This window comes from Xenopus laevis, chromosome 2S (assembly GCF_017654675.1).
Source record: "Xenopus laevis strain J_2021 chromosome 2S, Xenopus_laevis_v10.1, whole genome shotgun sequence".
Taxonomy (NCBI): Eukaryota; Metazoa; Chordata; class Amphibia; order Anura; family Pipidae; genus Xenopus; species Xenopus laevis.
The window spans coordinates 58,449,079-58,475,693 of record NC_054374.1 but is presented as its reverse complement, the minus strand read 5'-3'; the positions used below and the strand labels follow the sequence as shown (position 1 = coordinate 58,475,693).

General features: G+C 40.8%; 1 protein-coding gene across 1 annotated transcript in view; it reads left to right on the top strand.

The window, feature by feature from the left end:
* Positions 1-26,615, top strand: part of sox13.S (SRY-box 13 S homeolog) — a gene marked incomplete at its 5' end in the record, with an annotated part of 90,384 nt that overhangs the window by 52,430 nt on the left and 11,339 nt on the right. The window contains 9 exon segments of the mRNA NM_001087769.1: positions 2,467-2,608; positions 14,684-14,774; positions 17,010-17,096; positions 18,844-19,016; positions 23,744-23,812; positions 24,044-24,149; positions 24,345-24,412; positions 24,504-24,663; positions 25,459-25,565. Coding sequence (NP_001081238.1) covers positions 2,467-2,608; positions 14,684-14,774; positions 17,010-17,096; positions 18,844-19,016; positions 23,744-23,812; positions 24,044-24,149; positions 24,345-24,412; positions 24,504-24,663; positions 25,459-25,565 — 1,003 coding nt within the window.

The window sequence follows — 26,615 nt, the reverse complement described above, 5'->3', positions numbered from 1 at the left end:
ATTATGAGGGTAGACTGTCAAGGTTGGGGTTGTTTTCTCTGGGAAAAAAGGCGCTTGCAAGGGGACATGATTACACTTTACAAGTACATTAGAGGACATTATAGACAAATGGCATGGGACCTTTTTACCCATATAGAGGATCACCACACCACAGGCCATCCCTTCAGACTAAAAGAAAAGAACTTTAGTTTGAAGCAACGTAGGTGGTTCTTCACAGTGAGGTAATGGAATGCACTGCCGGGTGATGTTATGATGTCTGATTCTGTTAATGCCTTTAAGAGTGGCTTGAATGATAATCTTGGATAGACATTATATCAAAGGCTATTGTGATACTAAATGATATAGTTAGTATAGATATGGGTATATATAATTTATCTTAGAGTAGGGAGGGGTGTGTGTATGGATGCTGGGTTTTTATCTGGAGGGGTTGAACTTGACGGACTTTCTTTTTTCAACCTTGTTTACATAAATTTTTATTAAAGGTTTATGGATCATATCCTGAGTCAGCCACTGACTAGATTGAGCGGAGCCATCAGTGCAGCTATGAAGTGAGCCTGGGAACTCACACTCCTCTGTTGTATACACTGAAGAAAAGAACTGATTTAGCACATTTGTCTTTTCTGTATCTGTTACAACCATACTGGTACCATTATTTAATCACAACACTCTCAACCTGCATCTTTTTACTATTAATATATTTAAAAAACTTTTTTGGGTTAGTCTTAGCCTCCACCGCAATGTACTCTTCATTTCCTTTCTTTGCCTTCCAGATTGCTGATTTACAACATTTATTATAAAGTATTTATATTGATTAAATGCAACTTCTTTCCCAACAGACTTGTCGTTTTTAAATGCCATTCTCTTCTTTCCTATTAACTACTTTACTTTATTAAGCCACACAGGGTGATTCTTAGAGCTTCTACATTTACTCCTTAAGGGAATAAATTGAGAACAATAATGATTTAAAGGGGACCTGTCACCCAAAAAAATATTCAAAATCCTATTTTATCACATTAGTCAAGCAAAATTAACTTTAATTACACAATAAAAATTATTTGAATCTTGTTTCCTTCAGTCTGGGAATTCATAATTATATCAGTAGACAGGAAACATTTTGTGGACACTGAATCTTGTTTGTGCACCAGAATGGGGGACCAAATGTCCATCCCCATGCCCTGGCTACACAATTAATTGTTATGGTTAACAGAACGGGGGAGTAGTAACATCTAGGAGGTGGCGAAAGGGAGAGCTGCAGCAGGAAATGTCTGTGACTTATAAACGGCGCGTACTGACGTAGAAACGCGACATTTATAAGGATATAATTTACAGTTTGGTCCATAGGGAAATGACCAAACTGTAGATTATAAGGATATCATTTACAGGACATTCATGGCTTTTGTGGTTTATATTTATATATATATATATATATATATTTATAAAAAAAAATTTTTTTCCCCTCCTTATTTATTTATTTTTATTTATTTATTTATTTATTTTTTTTGGTACTCTCCTGACGAAAATCCCTGTGAGGGATCGAAACGTTAAGTTTAGTAAATTTTGATTTCTGATACCTCGCAATCTCTCTTACACTTGGGTGCTATGGAAAGTAGTATCATACAGAAGAACAGAATCCAGCACTCATAGGTCTTTGTGAAAAAGAAAAAATCTAATTTTATTCAAAGTTCTGGTTCATTAATTGAGCCTTCATATGAAATAGCTATGACACAATGTGAAAATTAAAGTGAAAAATTAAAGTCAAACTTTGACATCGTGGTCTCATCCCCCCCATCGTATGTTGAACATAACGTGTACTTGTGTGCAATACACAAACACAACATGATAAAAGTATCAATATCACACAATCTGGTGTCTAGGCACTTATTTGATACTTATGTTTCAAAAAAAAGGTTTATGTATGAAAACAAAAGCAAGAAGTTGCATATCTAAAGTCATCTGTCATACTAAAAGCAAGTGAAATAACCAAAACATCTGAAATGTTGAATAAAAAATGTACTTTTTTCACAAAGACCTGCGAGTGCTGGGCTTTATTATTAATTTAAGCACTGTATAGAAGTGTCAAGTGGTGATCATGAAAGTAGGCTTCAGGCATATTTTAATTTGTGGATTAATGATATGTTAGGCCCTAGGCTACACTTTCTACAGACTTCCTGGCATGTGTCAGTGAATTTGTACCAAACCTGACCCATGTAAAGAGCTTTGTTGCACGTATGCCTGGATCTGCACACATCCAAGTACATGCATGCACCTTGCCTGTGTTGTCTTCAAGGTGCACCTGACTGGACCCAGCACAAATAAATGAAATATTAAAAGATTTGGAAAGAGAAATAATAACTGAAAACCCACTGATGTGTCCCTGATCACAGTTGCACAGGAAAGGCTATGCATAAATCCACCCCTTTATATTTTTAATCATCAGCATTTCAATCTTGTTCATTTCTCTTAAAGAATATCTGCAAAGATACCAATCTCTCCAAGTGAAGACACAGGAGGGCCCTGCCTTAAAGTGGAGGAAGATTATGAGGAGGTTTCTTTACAAACTGGCATTGTCCCGGTGTTCATCAAACAGGATTATGAATCTTCTTCTCAGGTGAGATTTATGTTTGCTGCATCACAACAGGATGCTGACCTGTAAATCCTGTTTCAAATAAAACCACCTTTTAAAATCAGCACTGTGCATTAATGTAAGCAATGTATCTCTGTTTGCTAATGACACAAACCTATAAAGCAAGGCACACAGGACACGATGCAAGCGGGGAGACCCCTGCATGTTTATTAAGGTGTAACACCTTAATAAACACGCAGTTAGTCTCCCTGCTTGCATTGTATCATTGCCTTGTGGTATACTGGAAGGTACCCTTCATTTACTGCTGTGGATAGGAATTGTCAGATGGTCCCTAACTGCTGAGCAGGGAAACAATCATACTTATTAACAGCAGGGGGAGCACCTGCCTTCCCAGCCATGCAGAACTCAAGCAGCTTTGTTTATGATGATCCCTAAGCAGCCCAGACCACACTAAGCATGTGCACAATCTTAGTCTTGCAAAGATGTTTAACAAAGGTACAAGATGGTGACCCCCTGTAGCCAACTTTGAAAGCATAAATTATTTGTTTGATTAGGCTTGTGGTGCAGTAAGTTCATGTTTATATTTAGAATACAAATTACAGCATTTCTAGCCTTATTCTATTTTAGACTTTACATGCCCTTTAATAATCCCTGCAGTTTTGTCTCTGTAGAGAAGTTGACTAGATTGATAAATGTCTCAATTATGAAGACAATCTAACCAAGTTATGATTGGCCTAATTGTCATCTTGGAGTTGGGAAGAAATTTGGAGAGTAGGGATGGGCGAATTTTTTCGCCTTCTTTCACCGCAAAAATGACGCCCATAGACCGTACGGCATCATGCGTCCAAAAAAAAAAAAAAAAGACGCGCAAAAGACGCCCATAGACCGTCGGCAAATTTTTGATGAAACGGATCAATTTCGCCCATCCCTATTTGAGAGGCTTCAGGCATTTTTTTTTTTTTTTTAAAGTGAATCCGTTAATAGTGCTGCTTCAGCAGAATTCTGCACTGAAATCCATTTCTCAAAAGAGCAAACAGATTTTTTTATATTCAATTTTGAAATCTGACATGGGGCTAGACATATTGTCAATTTCCCAGCTGCCCCAAGTCATGTGACTTGTGTTCTGATAAACTTCAATCATTCTTTACTGCTGTACTGCAAATTAAGGTGGCCATAGACGCAAAGATCCACTCGTTTGGCGGCATCGCCAAACGAGCGGATCTTTCCCTGAAAAGCCATTAACGAGCATGGCTATATCAGGGGTAATCTGATTGTTCGGCCGGGATCAGTCAGGTCAAAATTAAACCTGACTGATCGACCAAACGACCGATCTCCGCCGGACGAAAGCTGTCGGCACTCTCCACACACGATCCGAAAATCGGACGAATCCTCGATTCGTACGATAGGATCTGTGTGTCTATGGCCAGCTTTAGAGTGATATCACACCCTCCCTTTTTCCCCCCCAGCAGCCAAACAAAAAGGGAGAATTGTTTTCATACTTACCGTATTTCTCCTTTCCTGGTCACTCTCCATATCAGCATTACAACAGGGAGGCCCCTCCCATCCCTGCCCCCAGACCAGATAGTCCCTCCCTCTCCAAAACCTTAAAGGTACTCACGAGACTCACCTACCTCGTCTAATACCAAGTTCAAACCAAAGGGTGGGGAATGCTGATATGGAGAGTGACCAGGAAAGGAGAATTACGGTAAGTATGAAAACAATTCTCCCTTTTCCTGGTCACTCCATATCAGCATTACAACTGGATCTACCAAGCCATCAGCACTTAAGGGTGGGAAAACAAACACTCTCCAGACTAATAATGCAAAAAATATTTAATTCATGACACAAAAGCAAGGTGAGTCCCTGCCGTAAAAGCATGATTACTGGAGACCGAAACATCCAGAGAATAATGTTTTATGAAGGTTCTTGCTGAAGACCAGGAAGCCACTTCGCAAATCTGTGATGTTGGGACTTCCGCCAATGCTGCCCAGGATGCAGCAACCGCCCTAGATGAATGAGCTCTCAAGCCTTCTGGAGCTAGCTTACCCTGAGATTGATATGCTTTAGAGATACATAAACAGATCCATCTACTGATAGTTGATGATGATGCCGCCTGTCCCTTGTGGCAACTCGCTGGTACTACGAAGAGTCTATCTGATTTCCTAAAGTCACTTGTGACCTCAAGATAGCGATTTAGGCAACGTATTGGATCTATATTATGCATTTCTTCCATTTCCTTGTTTCCTGCATTGAATATAGGGAGAGTAACTTCCTTCTTCAAATGAAATGGAGATACCACCTTAGGTAGAAATGACTTATCTGGCTTTAACACGACTTTATCATGCAAAAACAAGATATGATTTGGACTGCATGAAAGTGCCTGCAACTCCCCCACTCTAGAAGCGGAAGCCACTGCTATCAGAAAAAGTGTTTTAAGAGTCAAAAGCCATACTGAAATAGTCTCCAACGGTTCAAAAGGATCCAATGACAAGGCTTTTAGCACTAAAGGTAGACTCCAAACAACTGCATCCCTCTGCATCCCTCTTCACTGGTGGACGTAATTTAAGAGCAGCCAACAAGAATCTTTTAATCATAGGTTCTCCGGCCCATGAAACATAAGATAATGCTGAAATAGCAGAGACATGAACTTTAAGCGTCCTGTACTGAAGACCCTTTTCCAGACCCTCTTGAAGGAACCCTAAGACCTGGGATAATGAAATCTCTTCTGAATCCTCAAGTTGTCCTTTCCATAATAAGAACCTTTCCCAAATTCTATAATATGTCAAAGAAGTAGGAGGTTTCCTAGATCTTAAGAGAGTAGCTACAACAGCCTCCGACAAACCTAAGGCCAACAGCCTTTTGCGCTCAGTCTCCATGCCTGAAGAGACAAGGCCCCAGGGTTTGGATGTAACACAGGTCCCTGTTTCAGAAGATCTTTTCTCCGTGGAAGAGGCCAAGGTGGTGCAATTGCCAGCTTCAACAGAAGTGGATACCATGGTCTGCGTGGCCACTTTGGTGCAATCAATATCATTTCCACTTCGTCTTGGATGACCTTCTGCAATGTTTGAAGAATGAGTGGAAATGGAGGAAAGGCATATAGTAGAAGACCCGTCCAGTTTTGTAAAAGTGCGTCTACTGCTCTCGCCTTCGGGCAGAACCTTCTGGAGAAGAAGACTGGACATTGGTTGTTGTACCTCGAAGCCATCAGATCGACCTCTGGCAACCCCCATCTCTCCACCAGCATCTGGAATACTTCCTGATGTAGAGACCATTCGTGCACTGACAGTATATTCCGACTCAGAAAATCCGCCTTCTGATTTTCTACTCCCGGAAGGTAACCCGCTGTCAAGAGTTCCAGATTTTTCTCTGCCCAAGACAAAATCGGTTGTACTTCCTGCAGTAAGGATCTGCTCTTGGTTCCCCCCTGCTTTTTGACATATGCCACCGCAGAGGTATTGTCTATCAACATTCGAACTGATGAGCCCTGGAGAACTTGGGCAAAAGAAAACAGAGCATTCTTCGCTGCCCTGATCTCTAATATATTGGATGGAACTCCTTTCTGTAGGCAAGACCATTGTCCCTGAACCCATTCCGAGTCCAGATGTGCTCCCCACCCATACGTGGACGCATCCGAGACTAGCGTCCTCCATTGAGGTTGAGCTAATGGCAGGCCTCTGCTGAGATTCTTCTCTGATAGCCACCAACTGAGAGACTTCTTGAATGTCTGTGACAAATGTATTTGTTGATTCCAATCTTTCTTCACTCTGTTCCATTGATCCAAAAAGAGCCATTGAGCTGGTCTCATATGTAACCTTGCCCATTTGGTGACTGGAATGGTTGCTGCCATGGAACCTATCAGAGACATGAACTTCTGAGCCGAAACTTGAGACTTTTCCAGAATCTCTGATACTTGGCAAATTAAGTCCTGAATTCTTTCTGGAGGAAGTGACACTGTCCCCCTCAAAGTGTCGAACCGGGCTCCCAGGTACTGCAAGGACTGAGAGGGGACCAGATGGCTTTTCTCCCAATTTATTATCCAGCCATGAACTTGTAAAAAATTCAGAACCCGATCTCGATGAGAAATGAGGGTTTCCCTGCTTCTTGCTAATAATAGGATGTCGTCCAGGTAATGCCATATGGAGATCCCCTCCAATCTTAGAGCTGCAATCAGGGTTACCAGAACTTTGGAAAAAACCCTTGGCCAGGTTGATAGGCCAAACGGCAGGCAACGAAATTGAAAATGCCTTCCTGCTAGAGAAAAGCGAAGGAAGCGCTGATGAGCCTCTATGACTGGAATGTGGAAGTAGGCATCTCGTAGGTCTATGGAGAGAAGCCAGTCCTCTGGTAGTATTGCCGCAATGATGGAAAAAATGGACTCCATCTTGAATTTCTGAAACTTCAGGTACTTGTTTACCTCTTTGAGATTCAGAATTGGTCTCCAGCCCCCCGAAGACTTTTTCACCAGAAATAAGACTGAATAAATTCCCTTGTTCACTTCTTGAGGAGGAACCGGAATAACTGCTCTTACTTCTAGTAGCCATTGCACATACTGATCCAGGGTTCTCTTCTTTTCTCCCGAAGTCGGGTAATGAGATACCACCATTCTGTCCTCCACTGGAACTGCGGAAAATTCCAGACGATAACCCCTTGTCAGGATGTCTAGAACCCACTGGTCTGAAATGGTAGTGTGCCAAACCTGACAAAACTCCCCTAGCCTGGCTCCCACTCTTTCCTCTACCGGCGGATAGTCAGGAAGATTTCTTCGGCTGCTGGGTCGGTCTGGACTTATCACTGCTGACAAAGGTCGATTGACCCCTTTTCCAGGGAAAGGACTTAAAATTGTCTCTGGCTCCTCTAGCCGAATAGTTAGAGAATCCTGCCCTTGCAGAACCTCGAGACATAAAAGACCTGAATGGCTGGTATCTTGGTTTCTTTTTGTCTTGTGGCAGAAACTGACTCTTTCCTCCTGAGGCTTTCGTTATAACCTCATCCAATTTTGCACCAAACAGCCGAGAACTCTCAAAAGGAAGGGTACATAAACTCATCTTGGATGAGGTATCTGCAGCCCATGGTCTGAGCCAAAGAGCCCGTCGAGCCGCCACTGAAACTGCCATAGAACGGGCAGATAGTCTTGTAAGATCTATCGCTCCCTCTGAGATAAAACCTGTAGCAATCTTCAGTTCCGTTAGGCTATCCGAAATCTCCTTCTTATCTGCTCCCTCCATAACGGCCTTGTCGATTGAATCAATCCAAAATGACATAGCCTTGGCCACCGAAATTAAGGCTACCGCCGGTTTGCATGCTGCCCCTGAAATCATAAACGCCTTTCTAAGGTCAGATTCTATTCTTCTGTCCATGGGGTCTTTTAGTGCCGACTAATCATCAATTGGTAGTGTTGTCTTTTTGGCCAGATGAATGACAGCAGGATCCACTGATGGAGAAACCATCCAATCTTTAATATCCGCCTCTCTGAACGGGTATAATCTTGCAAACCTAGAGCCTGGCGAAGTAAAAGAGACTTTCTTAGCCGCCTTCTGCCACTCTGTCTTAATCAGATCTGAAACCTCTGCAAACAAAGGAAAAGTCTGACGGTTCTTTGAAGGGGTAGGTAAAACTTTAATTGTTTTAGTATCCTCCACTTCCTCTTCCACTCCCAAGGTGAGTCTTAAGGCTTTAATTAGGGGAGGAACTAATGAAAAGTCAAAGGATTCATACATAACTTCCGACTCGTCTTCTGAATCTCTAAAAGATTCAGTTGCGTTCCTTGGGAACCCCCCTTCTTCCTCAGAAAATTCCTCATAAACCTCCCCTGTTTCCAGGGTAGGCCCTTGTTCCTCTTCCAAGGTCTCCCTGCCCAAACCAGAGGAATCAGAAGCAGACCTGCAAAAATCTTTCCAGCAGGTGTCACAGAATTTTCTGCCCAATAGAGGTGGCTTAAAGCATCCCACACATTCAGGTACTTTCAATTGGTTTCCTTTGGTCTTGCGTTTTCTAGGAAGATTTTCTTCAGGTAAGCTAAGACCAACCAAAAAAAAAAAAAAAAAAATTTTAGAAAAAGAAGAGAGAGAGAGAGAAGGAAAAAACACCCACAGAAAAAAGGAGGGACTTACCTAGCTTGGAAGGCAGAGGCACCTGAGGCTAAAGGATCCATAATTCAATCCCAACAACACCGTCTAAAAAATCCCCAAGAAAAACAATTCAAGTAACAATTAGGAACCACATTCTATCCCACCAAAAACAGTAAACCAAAATACCTGCAAGGTAGACTAATCCAACCAAAATGCAAGGTGCAAAACAGAGACTGTCTCCTTAGAGATCGCAGAACAACCAGGCACTAGTATATATATCCTAATATGGTTAACTCCTCCCCCAAAATGGCCGCCGCCTGACTCCCTGACTATCACACCGCGCCATCTTGGATGTGGCAAGGACACTACTCTCCCCTTTCCCCGCACGCAAGTGCGCTTCCGCTAACTACGGATCCCTGCAGCATCAAGACGCTGCCGAAGACCCGCATCTGAAGGAGGAGAGAGGAGGAGAGCCAAACAGCGTAACTGTCAAGGCGCTAACCAGGCGGCGCAGAAGGACTGGGAAGTCAGGTGAGATGCGCCTCAGCGTATCAGCGCCTATATGGAAAACAAGTAAGAGTTTATCGCTGCTGAAAAAACTAAGGCTAAGTTACCTGCCACCAACAACGGATCCTCTGTGTCACGAGCAACCTTCATGGCCACCCACATGACACGCCTCTAGGGATAGGTGGGTACTGACTTATAGTTAACCTAATAGTCAGGAAAAAAAACCCTAATATCCCGCTCCAAGCCATACAAGGAAAGGAGGAAGGGTCCCTCGCTCTGCCCCATGTTCACCTTCAAGATTTAATCGTATAGGGAAACGCAAGCCAGCCCTCTAGTAGTCTAAAGGCAAAAACAGAAAAGAAAAAGACGAGGTAGGTGAGTTTCGTGAGTACCTTTAAGGTTTTGGAGAGGGAGGGACTATCTGGTCTGGGGGCAGGGATGGGAGGGGCCTCCCTGTTGTAATGCTGATATGGAGTGACCAGGAAAGAACAATGAGAAGGTAACCATATAGCAGCTCCCTAACACAAGATAACAACTGCCTGGTAGATCTAAGCACAGCACTCAATAGTAAAAACCCATGTCCCACTGAGACACATTCAGTTACATTGAGAAGGAAAAACAGCAGCCTGCCAGAAAACATTTTCTCTCCAGGCACAAGTCACATGACTGGGGGCAGCTGGAAAATTGACAAAATGTCTAGCCCCATGTCAGATTTCAAAATTGAATATAAAAAAATCTGTTTGCTCTTTTGAGAAATGGATTTCAGTGCAGAATTCTGCTGGAGTAGCACTATTAACTTATGCGTTTTGAAAAAAACATGTTTTCCGATATCAGGATCCCTTTAACCTTTCTCAGGATAAAGTAGCAGTTGGGCTGAAACCTTTTTTAGAAAAAAGTTTGAACTCTATAAGAGTTGTGTGTCTTTTTCAATGTTAATTAGTATGCTCCAGTGAAAATCAGCATATCATATACTTATATACTTTGATATACTTATTTTATATTTTACACACATTGGCTCACCACTGGGATTTTTTATTGCTTTTTTTGTAGATAATTGTTGTTTTTTATAAACCAACATTGTACCATATAACTAGTGTTTATAAGTGTTTGACTTTCCCTCCTATTTATCAATACATTTTTCTGAGAATTTCTCGTGTGGGGAAAAAAATAGATAAAATTGTGAAAAAAATCTGAATCGACAATTTTTCAAATTTGATGCCCGAAACCACAAAATCTTCGGATTGTTTTTTTCCCATTTAAAAGTCAAACCAGAAAAAATCGGACATTAATAAATACCCCCATAGTAACTATGTTGCTGTTTAAGCAAAAAGAACCATCTATAGTTTATATATTAGTATTACTAATAGCTTACAAATGCTGGTGCAACTAACTAATAATAAATATAACCATTGCCAACCATCATTTCAACATATAATATCTGGGTGCTTTGTATCCCACATTAAAATGAACAAACCACTTAAGTAGACCTTAAATTTAACAATTTAAATTTAAAGAGCTGATGGAAGTGAAGGAGGGGGTCCCCCCCTCACGGTGAGCAAAACTGCTATCACCCCCTGAAGTAGAGTCCTGCAGTGAGTTGTGTACCTGCAAAAAAAAAAGGTGTAAAATGAGGGTTGCGTGTAGAATTTTTGTGTCGTACTCAGCTGTGCAACATTGCCACGAATACGACTGTGTCTTAGTTCAGACACAACCAAAACACTTATCTTGTTTCTTATTATCACCCGCCTTGATTACTGCAACCTACTCCTTGTAGGTATTCCAACAAATTGCCTTTCACAACTCCAGTCTGTTCTAAATGCTGCTGCTAGATTTATTCATATAATCTCACCACACAACATCTGCTGATTCCCTATGCATATCCCTTTACTGTATTCCAATCTCCTCTAGAATCAAATTCAAACTACTCACACTTGTGTTCAAGGCCCTTAACAATGAAGCCCCTCCCTATATTTCATAACTGATCTCAAAATACACTCCTTCACGCAACCTCGCTCTGCTTCTGACCTTCACCTCTCTTCTCTCATCACCTCAGCCCATTTTCATCTACAAGTCTTCTCTCAGACCTCTGCTTTTCTCTGGAACTCTCTGCCTCGAGCGGTCATACTTTCTCTTTTTGTAAACTTCCAAACGCTCCCTAAAGACCTATCTGTTTAGGGAAGCTTATTCAATGTCATATTCTTAGAAAGTCCCAATGTAAAAACCTAAAAAATGTATTATCTCACCAGTAATACGTGGGGCCTGGGTGCTCATGCCCCAGACCGACAGCTCGAGGTGGAGGTATCCAACCAAAGAAGAAAAATTACAGGCACTCACAGATCCCACAAACAAAAGAACTGAGAACTTTATTTAGGCCTTGAAAATAAATACATAGCCTTATGCGTTTCGTGACAGTGGGCACTTAATCATAAGCTTATTTAATGTACCTTAATTAATCAGTCATTGCTGTATCATAAATCACTAATTTGTTTCTGAAAACTTGTGTCAATTGTACCCTAACCTTTAGTTTGTAAACTCTTGGGGCCCCCTCTATTCCTATTGTACTCTGTAAATTATCCTGACCACCTCCACTGCAAATTATATCACTTCTGGTCGACAAACGACAGCACTTCCTGTTTCTTGATGGCCAGTGGGTTGCGGATCGGGTTGTGGATATAGTTTTTGAATTATTTTCCTTCCTCTTTCAGCTTTTAAATGTGGGTCACTGATAGGGATGCACCAAATCCAGGATTTGGTTCGGGACTCGGCCAGGATTCGGGCTTTTTCAGCAGGATTCGGATTCAGCTAAATCCTCCTGCATATGCAAATTAAGGCCGGGAGGGAAATCGCATGACTTTTGTCATAAAATAAGCAAGTAAAAAATGTTTTCCCCTTCCCACTCCTAATTTGCATATGCAAATTAGGATTCGTTTCGTTATTTGGCCGAATCTTTGGGGGTTCGGCCAAATCCAAAATAGTGGATTCGTGCATCCCCACTGAGCCCATCTGAAAACAAGACTACAAATGTATTACTATATTTGCTTTTTATTATTCTATTTACATCCTATCCTATTCATATTCAATTCAGTGCATGGTTGCTAGGGTTTGGTTGCAAGGGTAATTTGAACCCTAGCAACCAGACTGCTAAAAGTGCAAACCAGAGAGCTGATGAATAAAAAGCTAAATAGTGGGAGTGGTCAAAAATTATGCTGCACTACGCGCTGCAACTATTTTGTCCCTCTTTTTATTTCCAAAATGTTGTGAGTTATGCATCATGTTGAGCCAAAATGTATGCGCGTCAAAACTGAAAACAATAGGAAAACAAACTTTTAAAAATTTGACACACATATAAGTGTGCTAAGTAAGTACCCCATTCTTAATAAGCATTAGTGATCAGCGTATCTTCACTCATCACTAATAAGCATGCATTATATGTGTGTGTGTGTGTGTGTGTGTTTCATGTCATCTGTAAGATATCTGCGTGATCTGGATTTGGAATGGACTCTTAAATTGATCACAGTTGTTTAGATCAGAGGAATTATTTATATACTCAAGGAGGGACCCCTCTCAACCCTCTCAAAGTGTTGCCTTTGTTTTTATGGGTTAGGGTGTTTTTAACACCTTGGTGTCCAAAATAATAAAATGTATGCTTTTATATTTATGCAAATATCAATAATTAGTTGATATTTCGAGGTTAATAATAACCTGTAAATGTATAATAAGCATTTGTGGGTGCCACCTTCCAGAAGAGGACGTAAAGAAGAACGGAGATCTGGAAGATGGCGCCCATTAGCTCCACTGCTCTTACTCTGCACAGATATGTGAGCAAACTCTTAGGGACAATTTCAGGGGTAACTATGTGGTGGCGGAAGCAGGGAGGGGTGACTACCTAGGGCAGTAGGTAGAGAATTTTCTTATTGGGGGGTTTAGTTCTCCATTAATTTATATAAAACAGCAGCATGCATTGGGCTGGAAGCAAAAACTCCACATGCGACAATAGCCCCTAGGGTTTCACTATATGCATATGCATGCACCCACGCACACACACATGTTAAGTTTTGTTGTCCACACTAAATGTCCTTCAATAAGGCAATCTGAAAATACTACATTTTATATAAAAATGGTGCTGTGTAGCCATGGGGCCAGCTTTGTAAAGAGAATATATATTCCCCTTTTTGACATTAACTCTTGTAGAAAAGATGTATAATCACTGAATTTCCAGAAGTAATTTTTTTTGTGTACAAACATACCTGATTCCACCGATTGAATGAAGCCATGGCAATTGCAACAAGCAATTTCCCAAGATAACTTATGCTGAGAGCAGTGCTTGAATTCTTGTGGGATAGCATCTTATTACTTATTTAGCACACAGCAAACATACACAGATTAGCATGACTCCATTTGAATCTGTGAAATCCACTTTGTCTGTGTAAAAGTAAGTTTATGCACATTTTTTGTGTAAGACCAACTGAATGAGCTCATGTCACAAAGTGGTGTATATTTTGACTTTATTATGAATAGGGCAAAAAGGCATGTTTACATATCAGATAAAAGAAAAACCACAGAGTACTATGGTTTTAGTTGTTTTTTTTTTTAACAGGTTAAGACTAATGCCAGATGGGGCTGAAGATTGGCCTACTGAAATACACAGATAACCCCTATACTGGCATAAGCATCCTGTCCTGCCTGCATATGGAGCAATTGTGTCAGCCCGTTTGCAGGCACACAAGGCTGATTTTGCGTGTGACTGCAAAGTCCTATGTTTCTTTGCTTGAAATCAGCTGCATGTGCCTGCACCTGGGCCAGCACAATTGTTTGGGATGTAGGCAGGCCAGGAAGCTAATGCCAGAGTAGGGGCAGATTCTCAGTCTGCATATTCCAGCAGGCCGATTTCAGCCCTATCTGGCATTAGCCTAACAGAGATCGACTGCCATTTATAGCTCTCTAAAGGACAATCGGTGACAACCTTTCTCATAATCAAATAGATATACAAACTTTAAAGTGTAAAATAAAACTGGGTAAATTGGCAGTACAAAATAAAACTACTTATCATTTTGCCAAGTTTTCTTTTTATACTGTACTATTCCGTAAAGGGCAGTAAACCCCCTTATTTAAAGAGATACTGACACCAGAAATTAAACATTTTTTTTTAATAATATTGCCTTTGAAAGCTACTTAGAACTTTGTCATAAAGTATTTGCACAATGCTTTTAAATTTCCTGCCTGATGCCCCATGTTCCTGTATGAGGAGGTTGCCATATTTGTGCAGCAGGAGTCCGTTAGCATTAGAAATGGCCAATCGCCACTCTGCTCTGTTATGTGTAGCTGAGCTGAAGTGGACGCTGTACTTATCAGTGCTAGTTTACTGTGTATAAGGGAGCAAATGAAAAAAAAAGCAAGCTGAGAGCAGTAGAGCCAAGGATCCATGTGCCCTCGGCCTTAGACATACACTTGAATATATCAGAAAGCAACCAAAATATATTTTCTTAAGTTATTGATAAGTGTTTCCCCCTTCCCCCCCCCCCAGGATGCTAATGACTTGTGCAAACCTCAGGGTGACGCCCCTGCGTCTGACAGAAAAGAGGAAAATCTGAAGCTAAGCAAAACAGTGAGTGATGGTAAGAACTTGATGCATGTACCTGGGCTGATCAAGTCCCGTGGGCAGTTAACATGATCTTAGCCTGAGGACACATGAGGCACAGGACATAATTTTCCCCTTAAGGGGGGAAAGGAGCAGATGCACTCTCATCTGCTCAACTGTTCCTCTGCACAGAGAGACAGTGTTGGCCTGTGAGCAGACACACTGATTGGATATCAGTGCAAAAATGAGCCCTGTGTGCCATCAGCCTTATAATATAACTAAATTATATTTATTAGCGGATATTGGTGCGAAAATAAATAGTTTGGGTTTTCAACACCTATATCTGTTCATGGTGTCTGCATACAGACCGACTCTGTGTCTTTCAGTGCAGAGGAACACTTGAGCTGTTATATTATAGCTCATCCTTTATACTATACTTGTATTTCTTTAATTATTTTTCATTTTTTTGGGGATTTTATAAAGCCTAAAATGCTATTCCAAGTATAATTTCATTTTCTCTCTATATTTTCCCAATTCAATTTACCTTTAGTTTTTCCTCTGCTTTAGTTCTGCCTTTTTTATTTTTTGCACACTATATTACAGGTATTAATTGCATACTATCAAGTTATGACTTTTTTTTTTTTTTTTTTTTTTTTTTAGTACAAAGGTTTAATTTTTTACACAAACTGGAATAGCAATATGTTCTGGAATGTTTGTTTCTGTTTTTTTTTTCTTTAAAGATCAGTAGTTTCTTTAATTATGCCTCATCTAAACTTTCTAATGTTTTTGACTCTAAGGCTAATATCAGATGTGGTGGGTCTCAGCCTGAGGACAAACAAAAGGCGAGAATCCACTCCTACACTTCTTTATATGGTTGCACCTAGATACAGCCTGGATGCAGGCACATGCAGGTGATGTTGGTGCCAGAATGCAAAATCTCACAAAATAAGCCATGTGTGCCAGCATCCAGGCCAACACAATGTATCCAGCAGTAGGCACACCAATGCGAGGCAGAACATTTTCCAGGTAGGTAAAAATAATACTTCTACAAATATTTTGGCATGGAAATTAGCTCCATGCTTCTGAACTTAGGCCAATGCATTGCAGCATGTTTTTCCTCCTAATGCTACGTGTGTTTCTCTTAGGCTCTAGACACTTGTCTAGTCTTGGCAGTTCTTCCTGTATATAAACTTAAACCAAAAAGTGTCTATCTGCTGAAATCGCCCCTTGTGGCACTAGTCTGAGAAAAACTGAGAATTTCACTTATATTTTTACTGTAAATTCCTTTTCTTCTAGTCCCAACATGTCAATACACATGGGTATTGCCCGCGCAGACAAGGAGGTAGTACATATATACCAAGGCCAATAAAAATTAATATTATGACCTATAAGACCACATGACTTTATCTTCACCAGTGTTATATATTACCCATAGCAGTACCGGAATCAAATAAATTGGGATGGGAAACCCTGTACTGATATGTCGGGACTAGAAGAAAGTAAGTAAGAAGGTAAGTGAAATTTTCATTTTTTTTCTGCATCCCTCCATGTCTGTACATATTGGATCTTGCCAAACCATGCCCCAAAACAATTGGGATGGGAATGAAATACCCTACAGTACAATAAAACGAACAGATGCAAAAAGTGAAAAAAACAGGGCAACATAACGTCAAGGAAAAAGGGAAGCTGATCAGGCATATAGCCCCTTAAAATGAGAGCTAAAAACCAAGCCATAAGTACAGAGTGCTTGATATGCTAATGACCACAACAATATGCAATCTACCGAATATGGCATAAGAAGAGAACAAAGCATCGCAGAGCAAAAAAAACAATAAAAAGGAAAGGTCATTCAAACACAGAGCTGATGCCACACTCACAATGCAAGGGCAACCGCAATCATAACTCACTACTAGTGATGGCTGAATCTGACCCGTTTCACTTCCCAAACAATTCGATAAATGGCGAAACTGGAAATTCACAGACAACAGAGAGGCAAAACATTAATGAACTCCATGGGAGGGGGGCAAGTGAGCCCTCTTGCCCCCTCTTGCCCCTATTCATGGACGCCCTAGAAGTGTAGGAGCAGATTCTCGGCCTGTGTTTGTACTCAGGCATAGATCCGTGTCATCTGATATTAGCCTACCGTTGAGGTCCGATGAACTACTTCTCTACCTAGACCGATAATGACTGTAGCCAGCCTTCAGTGTATTGCAATTTAATTCTGTTCTGTTTAGGGGAACCTAGATTACTTTTTCTCTCATTTACTTTCCAGCTATGCCTGCTCTAGAGAAGTTTCTATCTAACGACTGGAAGGAAATACTTCTAGGAAATTCGACTGTAGGAAGCAAAGATTTCAAGGGTTAGTATGCTTCACTCCAAGTATTAATATGCTGCCATACAAAAATGTCAGGTGCCCCTCTAATGCAGTCGGGCATCACAATAAGACCCAAAAACAGGTAGACCATGTAGGGCCAGTAACCGTGGCTTAAATTGGTCCCTTGGTAACAGTACCTTCCCCTCTGCCTCAGACCCCGAGGTCCGAGCCCAACTGTTGCCCAAGTCTCCCCATGACATGGGCTCTGCTGTATAGATATGCCACTGTAACAATAAAAATTAAAGGGGTTTCTCTACTTTTAAGTATAATGTTCTGTTACCTTTCAAAAGACAAAACTATGTATGCTTCAGAGGCTCAAATGTAGTTTACATAAACAAGCTGCTGTGTACGTACAGGGGCAGTCATTTTAACTTGAAGCAGGGCACATGTTTACATAGCAAGTAACAGTTACGCAATGCAAAATACTGGAGATAAACAGAATTCAAGTATCATTCCTGGCCCAGTACAAGACTATAAGGGTAGTGCCACATGAGGGATGAAATTGGCAAATAAATGTGAGACTTTGCATTCTCGTGCTGAAATCTGCCTTATGTGCCTGCACCCAAACTGATCCAACAGCTCTGGGAGCAGGCAGAAGAGATGACAGTGCCCTTGTAGGGGCTGATTTTGGCCCACATATTTCAGCAGGACGATTTCAACCCCTGTATGGCATTAGCCTTAAATGAAAAAGTTTTTTGCCCAGAAATAGTTTGTTTAAATATAATTAAACAGTACTGTAAATGTTTGTTTCTGGTCTGTTCAGACCCCTATCGGCTAGCTTCCTCTGGGAGTTTGTAGGACCAATTGAATGTTCTTTTTGACAGCTTTGACTAGCATCTTTAAAAGTGTTAGGTTATGCTATGAAAAATGTTTCTTCGCTTGATCAAAAGTTTGCTTTTGTGCATAATTACATTTTTCCATCATAATAACAAAACATGTTTAGACAAATAATGCTGATAAGAATGTTCTTTTTTGCCTTCCATCAAAACAACATCAAAATTACATTTTAAAGGATAAGGAAACCCAATGTTTTACTCATTATTTATGCAGAGCAGTTCCCTCAAATCTCCAGATGTTTGTTTATTTTGTCCTGGTCCCTGGTGTAGAACTGTGGCACGCCATCATTTTGCATGACAAGTAGCTATCATGGATGGGCCCCATGTACATTGATTAGTGCATTGCAATATGCATGTGCTTCACTTCTGAGATCTTTTATGCACATGTGAGTGTCTGGTTAGAAACTAAAATGAATAAAAGAACAATTCACATCAAAATTCTTCAAAAATTATTTTCACACTCAGTTCAGGTACAGTGGCTTTTGAAGTATTATTCCCCAACATTTTCTGGAAAATCATCTTAGCACCTTTTTACAGCTTTTCATAAATAACATTCTAAGTGAATGCATTCAGACCAACCTGCCCCAGTAAATAGTAGTAGAGTCCCAGTAGATCTTGCATTGGGCCTCTGCTCTGGGCAGTTCCATCAATCTTTTTTTTTTTTTTTTTTAATTACAGCATATGCCCATATATCACCTATAATATGTATCACTATTTAACTCCTGTAAGAGCAGGTCCTGCATTTCAGGCGCCTAGGCGCAGTTCAACACTGAGTGGACGTGGGCTAAAGCATGTAGTATATTTTCATTTCCAGGTGTCATAGATATAGTTGGATGTAGTATTGCCACAGCACAGCCATAATCTAACACAATAAAAACAATTCTGGTTACACTTAGGTACTAAGGAAAGCTTGGCTGAGAAGGAGCTGCAGTTGCTGCTTATGATTCACCAACTGACAGGACTGAGAGATCAATTGCTCAGTGCACATTCTGAGCACAGAAATTTGGCAGCCATGTTGTTTGAAAAACAGCAGCAGCAGATGGATTTGGCAAGGCAACAGCAGGAGCAGGTACAATAGAACTGTAGAAAAGGTGGTGTATACAGTTTCATTATATGCTGATATATAGCAGTAGTATTCATATCATACAGCAGGGATACTGGTCAGATAGTTATGCGAGTCTTTGGTCTGCAAGCCATATCCCAATGCTCAGCTGGGTCCACCTATCCAAGGTCTGATGTTTATAATGCGTTGCACAGAGTAGGGACCACTGGTCTAGGTTTTATTTTTAAAACCCCCTGCACATATTAGGAGATGTGTATAAGATCTAAGGTTTAAATGCATTTCACATAGCTGGGCTACAGTTTTTGCTTTTTATAGTTGAATGTATTTGGACTTACTCGGGGTCATGGATATGTCTGGAATATATGATTTGATGGCCTTGGATGGCATGTATTGAGGCCCACTGGTTTGGGTTTTTAGGCTAGGACCAGACAGTACAGATTCTCCTCAGGGGGAGAATTCGCTTCTCTTTTCTGTAGGCAGGGCAAATTTTGGAGTGAAATGCAAAATGTTGCGTCTTGGTGTGGAAATCTGCCGCATCTGTCTGCACCAAGTAAAGACAATGCTTCCAGGTTCAGACTGTCAGGAGCAGAGGAGCAGCGGAGCAGCAAGGGAGCGGATTCTCAGCCTGCATTTCTCCACAGGCTGATATCTGCAATCGTCTGGCCCTAACCTTAGCTCCAAGTGCACTATCACAAACTAAGGGCCACGGATGTCTGTGTGATCTGAGAACTGATACTGTCACATTGCATAGCACATAACTGGGCCATTGGTCTTGAGTTTCAAAACCAAATGCTTTTGCATATTCCACAGATATGTGTGTGGGGTGATCTTATGGCTAATATTCACATTATAGTGTTTTATATAAATATATATATATATATATATATATATATATATATATATATATATATATATATATATATCTCTATATCTCTATATCTCTATATCTATATCTGTACAAAAGTAGAGTGGAGCACTTAACCCGTCCGTGACTAGTCCACTTACATGGACAAATTATATATACAACAAAAAAGTCCAGACCAATTCAAGGATAAGAAAAAATGAAATTTTACCAGAATATAGGTAATCATGCAACGTTTCGGAGCTCCCGTCCCTTTGTCAAGCATTGATTCTCACATTGACATCATATCCTATTTAACATGTCCCATAACATACACACCTACTTCTTACATGGTATCAATTTACATACACAAATATTAGTATTAGTTCTATAGTTTCACTCCTATCGTATTATATCCATACTATATAGGTATCGCATAATTTTAGTCATTTCATATAATGTGTCTAATCATATATATATTAGTTCTGTCTTACTCCAAAACCATTTAAATAAACGCATAAAGATCATATTCTCATATCATAGCCCTCGGGTGTGTGCTATCATATCTCAATAAATTATTACGGTCTGTGGGCTTAACAAATAAATCAGTACATATTTGTGTTCCCTTGCGATAGACCTTTGTATCCAAGAATATCACCATTTCATGGCTATGTGTTAGTGTAAACTTAATAGTTGAAACACAATTATCAAGATATGTCTTGAAATCCAGCAGGGATTGAACGTCGCCCCTCCAGATGACCATTAGATCATCTATGAAACGCCACCACTTAATACAATGTTTTTTGAACAGATCATGTGTACATACATAATGATTCTCAAACTGACTCATGAACAGGTTGGCGTATGTACGGGCGACGTTTGATCCCATCTTTGTACCCTGTAATTGGAGGAAGAAGGTGTCCTGAAACAGGAAGTAATTTTTATGTAATATCAGTGCTAATATTTCCATAAAAAACCTTCTCTCTACCTCATCGTATTCAGAAACCTCTAACACCGCCTGTATGGCCTCCATTCCTAGACAATGAGGTATTGATGTGTAGAGGCTACACACATCAAAGGCAGCCAATATAATCTCCCCCTCACCCAGATCTACATTCTGTAAAGAGCGTAAAAAATGAGATGTATCCTTAATATAGGATTTACCCAACGGTACAAAAGGGGCCAAAACCTTGTCCAAAAAGATGGCTAACTGAGCCAATATCGAGTTAACCCCTGCAACTATAGGGCGTCCTGGGGGGAACTGTTGATCCTTATGTACTTTAGGGAGGGTATAAAAGACTGGTATACATGGAAATTGTTGTATCAAATACTCCTTCAAATCCTCATTAATCACCCCCTCCCTATGGTATTGTGTTACCAAATCAAGAATCAAACTTGCAATTTCATTAGTAGGATCTTTTTGTAAGCGTACATAAGTATGTTCATCACTTAACTGTCCCAAAATTTCTCTTGTGTAGTAACCTTTGTTCATAATGACCAAGGCCCCACTTTTGTCCGCAGGTTTATAAACCACAGTTTTGTCCTTCATCAGAGTGTCCAAAGACTTACGTTCTGCATTGGTCATATTGTTAGTATACCTCATAGTCCGCAGGCCCTTAGAATCCTGCATCCAATGATTTATGAAATTAATAACTGTCTCCACGAGATGGGAAGAGGTGGGATGTAAATACTGGCTCTTTTTCTGTAAACCAAACTGTTTCATAGACAAAGAATGAGTCTGCATCTCCCCCTCAACCCTTTTATCCGCAAAATGTACTTTCAGTCTTATTAACCTGAAAAATCGCTGCAATCAATATCTAGGGCAAAGGTGTGAAACTTCGTACTCGGGCAAAATGATAAGCCCTTCTGTAACACTCGCAAATCAGATTCAGAAAGTAACTTATTTGAAATGTTGATCACTAGCGAGGTGCCGTCTTCGGTTTCACTATGCCTGCTGTGCGTGTCTGCCATGGCCTGACTACAGCGGCTGTATCCACTCCTGTGCCGTGTTCCTCGCGCTCCCCGCCGCTTGAAGGAACGCAGTCCTCCCCTAAAAAGAGGATCCCGAGGAATCCGTAGACCTCTGTGAGGTACTCTCAGCTGATCCGCTCAGCGGTATCTCCTGGCGTCCCTTGCGCTGTGAACCACGCGCCGGCCGAACTCTCGCAGGTTGATTGCGGAAGTAGGATGGGGTCGTTCTGGTATCCACCGGTAAATGTTTCCCCCGGCATAATCCTCTGCGTCCCTTAGAAACTTGAACCTCTTACGGTTCTCTGTTTCCTGTCGGTACTGTTGAATGGATTTCTCTATTAGTGCCTTAGATGTAGCAAACTCCTCCTGACTTCCCGCTTGTGATAATTGTAGCTCTATGTTGCGAGCTTGTTCCGTTACTGTTGCTAGTTCTTTCTGTATATGTTCAATAGTAAGGGTTATAATGTCCAAAAAGCACTTATTCAATATGCCCTCAAACTTCTTGCAATGCTCCACATTTTCGGAGAATATAGTGGGTCTCAAGTGCACTCTCAGGCCTCTTGGAATACGCTTTAATCTATAATATTCCGCAAGTGTGCAGCCATGTAATTCCAGTGCAACGGATTTCTTGAGTGCACGTTCCAAATCTCGTCTTCGTGTTTACGGATGGGATGCATGTAAAAAATGCCTTGATCCTTTAGCAAAAGTAGCTATACTCGCTGCTTCCACCTCCGTATAAGCAAATATCTCTGCTTGGGAGCTCAATGGTGGAGTAGACTGGGACATGGGTTCTGTCTCAGAATACGTGGTTTATATGATCAAATGCCTGTGTGGGCTAGCGTATATAGGAGAAACAATACAACCGATCAGAGACAGAATAAGTCAACATAAATCAGAAAGGAAGTGGTTAAATTACCAGTTCCTGCTCATTTCGAATTGGCAAGACATACCGCTGCATCCCTCAGATTTCTTGTGTTGGAGTCTGTTGCCCCCCCCACGATGGGGGGGGCAACAGACTCCTACAACTCCAAAAGAGGGAGAAATTTTGGATGCATACTCTACAGACGCTGCATCCGAAAGGACTCAACAGAGAATATGATCTTTATGCGTTTATTTAAATGGTTTTGGAGTAAGACAGAACTAATATATGAGATTAGACACATTATACGAAATGACTAATATTATGTGATACCTATATAGTATGGATATAATACGATAGGAGTGAAACTATGGAACTAATATAATATTTGTGTATGTAAAATAATTGATACCATGTAAGAAGTAGGTGTGTCTATGTTATGGGACATGTTAAATAGGATATGATGTCACTGTGAGAATCAACGCTTGACAAAGGGGCGGGAGCTCCAAAACGTTGCATGTTTGCATGATTTCCTATATTCTGGTAAAATTTCATTTTTTCTTCACCTTGAATTGGTCTGGACTTTTGTAATAGCCAATTCCTGTTGTAGTAGCATTTAGATTTGTCCAGGAGAGCTGTGTCACCTTGATGCCTGTGCAAAGATTGTGTGGGGTCAGATTCAGGACTAGGCATAAGCCAGGAATCCCACTGAAAAGCCATTGGTGCAGGATCCAAGCCCTGACCCCTGTAAGGGTTGCTGCCAACAGTCCTGTCTGGAGGAGTACACTTCTTAATGAAAACTTGCAAATGCAAGCATTTTCTGCCTGAAATCTGCCCCTTTGAAATAATGGATACAGTTCCACTCAGTGTTTACTCTTACAAATTAGCGTTTTCTCTATCAGTGTAGTGAGAAAATACAATTTTTTTTATTTAAAATGTGATTAATTTAAAACTTTTGTTTTCTTTGCTGTGACTAGTACTTTTTAGTGGTCTATTGATTAATGTATTATCAATGTGAAATCATCTTGCACTTCAGTATTTCTTTTTTGTTGTGATTTGTAGATAGCAAAACAGCAACAACAATTGATCCAGCAACAGCACAAGATCAATATGTTGCAGCAGCAGATTCAGGTATTGGTCTTTTATGGACTCCTTATTTTAATAATACACATTATCACTGAACTCTTTCTTTTCATATACAGCAATGCAGGTATAATGGAGTATAGAGGAAAGATAAATGAACACTTCATTCCTTTTATTCATTATTTCTGAGGTTCAGACTCCCCTCTTTTGTTCTGTGTTTCTCTTACTCCTAGTTTTTCTGTAAAAGGTCTTATTCTTGACACCCCTTGTTTTCTGCAGCAGGTGAACATGCCTTATGTGATGATTCCTGCATTTCCCTCTGCTCAGACTGTTTCAGCAGAACCCCAGATGTCACTTCCTATCCAACCTATTCCATGCAAGCCTGGTGAGACAACTGTGATAATATATGCTAACCATATAACAGAGCATCTGCATTGATGATGTGATGATTTTATACATTTGACATATATAATGGAATGTGAAATGGAATTTGAATTATACTAAAATTTGACAGCTGCATTGGTTAACTGCTTTGGCATTAGACTATGAACAACATAGACTGTATCTCTTATCATTATAGTAGAATACCCCATGCCACTTCTTCACAACTCCCATGCAGGAAGAGGCTCTGCATCTGCCAAACACCAGGTATGCTATGGAGGAGACCATGATAGGAAATGCATGTGTGAAAGCCTCGTATGAGACAGGAGGTTGACCATGGGTTTTTTTCATATCCTAGGAAACATCCCAGCCTTTAAATTTAACAGCCAAACCCAAATGTCCTGACCAGTTTCCCAACTCCAGCAGTTCTCCTGAATTCAGAATGTCCCCAGTGGGCAGCCAATGTGGAGGTACCATGGATTCTGCATCTAGCTCCCAGAAAGCAAATTTACCACTGGGTATGAATGTTTTCCTCTCTCCATCTGAAATGCATTTTGTTGTGAACTTCTCTTTCTATCACATCACCACCTGTGGTGATGGCGCACCTCTGCTAATTTTACAGGTGCATTCACGCTGACGTTTTTGCGTCAGCGCGCATTGTAGCAAAAATTTAAGTTTAAAAGGTGCATTAATGGCTGCAGTACTTTGCCCGTTATAGGATTGTGTTCCTGGTGCTTCTGAGTTGTTAGCTATCTGTAATTCTGATTCCTGTTGTGACCCTTGCCTGGCTTTTTGACGGTTCTGTATCCTGACCCCTGCCTGATATCCGACTTTGCTTATTCTATATCCCTGCTGATTGATCTCCTGGTTTGACCCTTGCCTGCCTTACTCCGTTTTGTATTCTGCCTGCCCTGACTCGGCCTGATCTGACTATGATTCTGTCTACGCCTTGTACCATGACCCTCTGCCCAAAAGGCTTTACAATTGTGCCAGCTTGTTCAGAACCCCTAGCTTTGAACCTCTCTTAATAAGACCTGGCGGCATCCGATTAGCCGAGGGCTCCTACTGAGGTGAAAGGCGGCTGTTAAAGGCGGAAGCAAGAGCTGAGAACAGGGTGTTTAGCATCGGTTCTGAATTTAGGGTGCCAACCGTGACACTACCCTATTCAGCTTTCTTTGTTTACTTTAATTTTTATATTTTGGGTTAATAATTTTACTTTATCCTATCTGTTTCACTTAAATGTTGTATAGTGTTTCCACTTTTCCATTCATTCGTTTACTCATTTACTAAGCAGTTTTCTTTACCCAAAACAGGTTTTCTAGGAGAAGGGGATGCCATAACTAAAGCAATTCAGGAAGCATGTCAGTTGCTTCATGGGCAGAACACATCTCCAGAACATTGTCAACAAAATTACAGGAAGGTAAGAAAGACATAGCCATTGAGTATGATTAGGGATGGGCGAAATTGAGCCGTTTCGTTTCGCCAAAAATTCGCCGCCGGCGAAATGTCGCAGACGCCCATTAAAGTCTATGGGCGTCAAAAAATTTGTCTATGGGCGTCCTTTTTTTGGCGAAATGAGGCGTAAAAATTCGCCCATCCCTAAGTATGATAAAAAAAAGGCATATAATAACAGATAATGACTTTAAGCAGTATATTACAACAATTGTTACCATTAGCATCCTACACCTTCAGTTGATTTTTTTTCGCAGCTAGTCATTGCTGTGATGACTCATGATATCTATTTTTGCATGTGGAAACAATCTATCTTTTGGCAGCTCTCCCTGACATTTGTCTCTGGAGGCAGCACAGAAGAATAAAACTTAACTCCAAACTGCTTTTACATACTTAAGATCCTGTTCCTTCTCAACTCCCCATTTTCTTTTGTCCTGCCAGGGGGGGTAAAGGATAGTTAATTTTAGCTAGTTTTTATTATTTTTCTTTATTTTGAGGCCTGCTGCCTTTCAACTCTGGAGTGAGAAGAGAATTACCCCCATGCTAGCTTTCCTAGTAGGCTGCTAGCACAGGCTGCTCTTTTTCACTAGTTCTATCTGGCTCAATTTCCTAGAAAGTGCTGTTAAAGAGGACTACACTGTCCTGACTATACCTCAGCCAAAGGGTCCCTGTATCCCTGACTTCACCAAGGGCCTCACCAACCTTGGGGCCTTCCGTTTACTGGGACCCAAGTCCCTGGCACCCAGCAACATCCACTCCCTCCTGAAGTTGAAGGCAAAAGAGGACGATCCACCTTCTGCCCAGCACTATACTGAAGTTTGGCAGGAAGTGGTCATCAGCCTCTGTGCCTTTGGTAATAAGCAAAAGTAGATACATGGGCTTTTCAAGAAAATATTAGCAGACTTATGTCTACTTCTTTTGTGTCATATTATTAACACAGCAGCTCCCAGTTTCGATAGTTCTTTACATTTTTGTATGTAGACTCCTCAGGAGACCAACAACCCCTCAGGAGACCGCT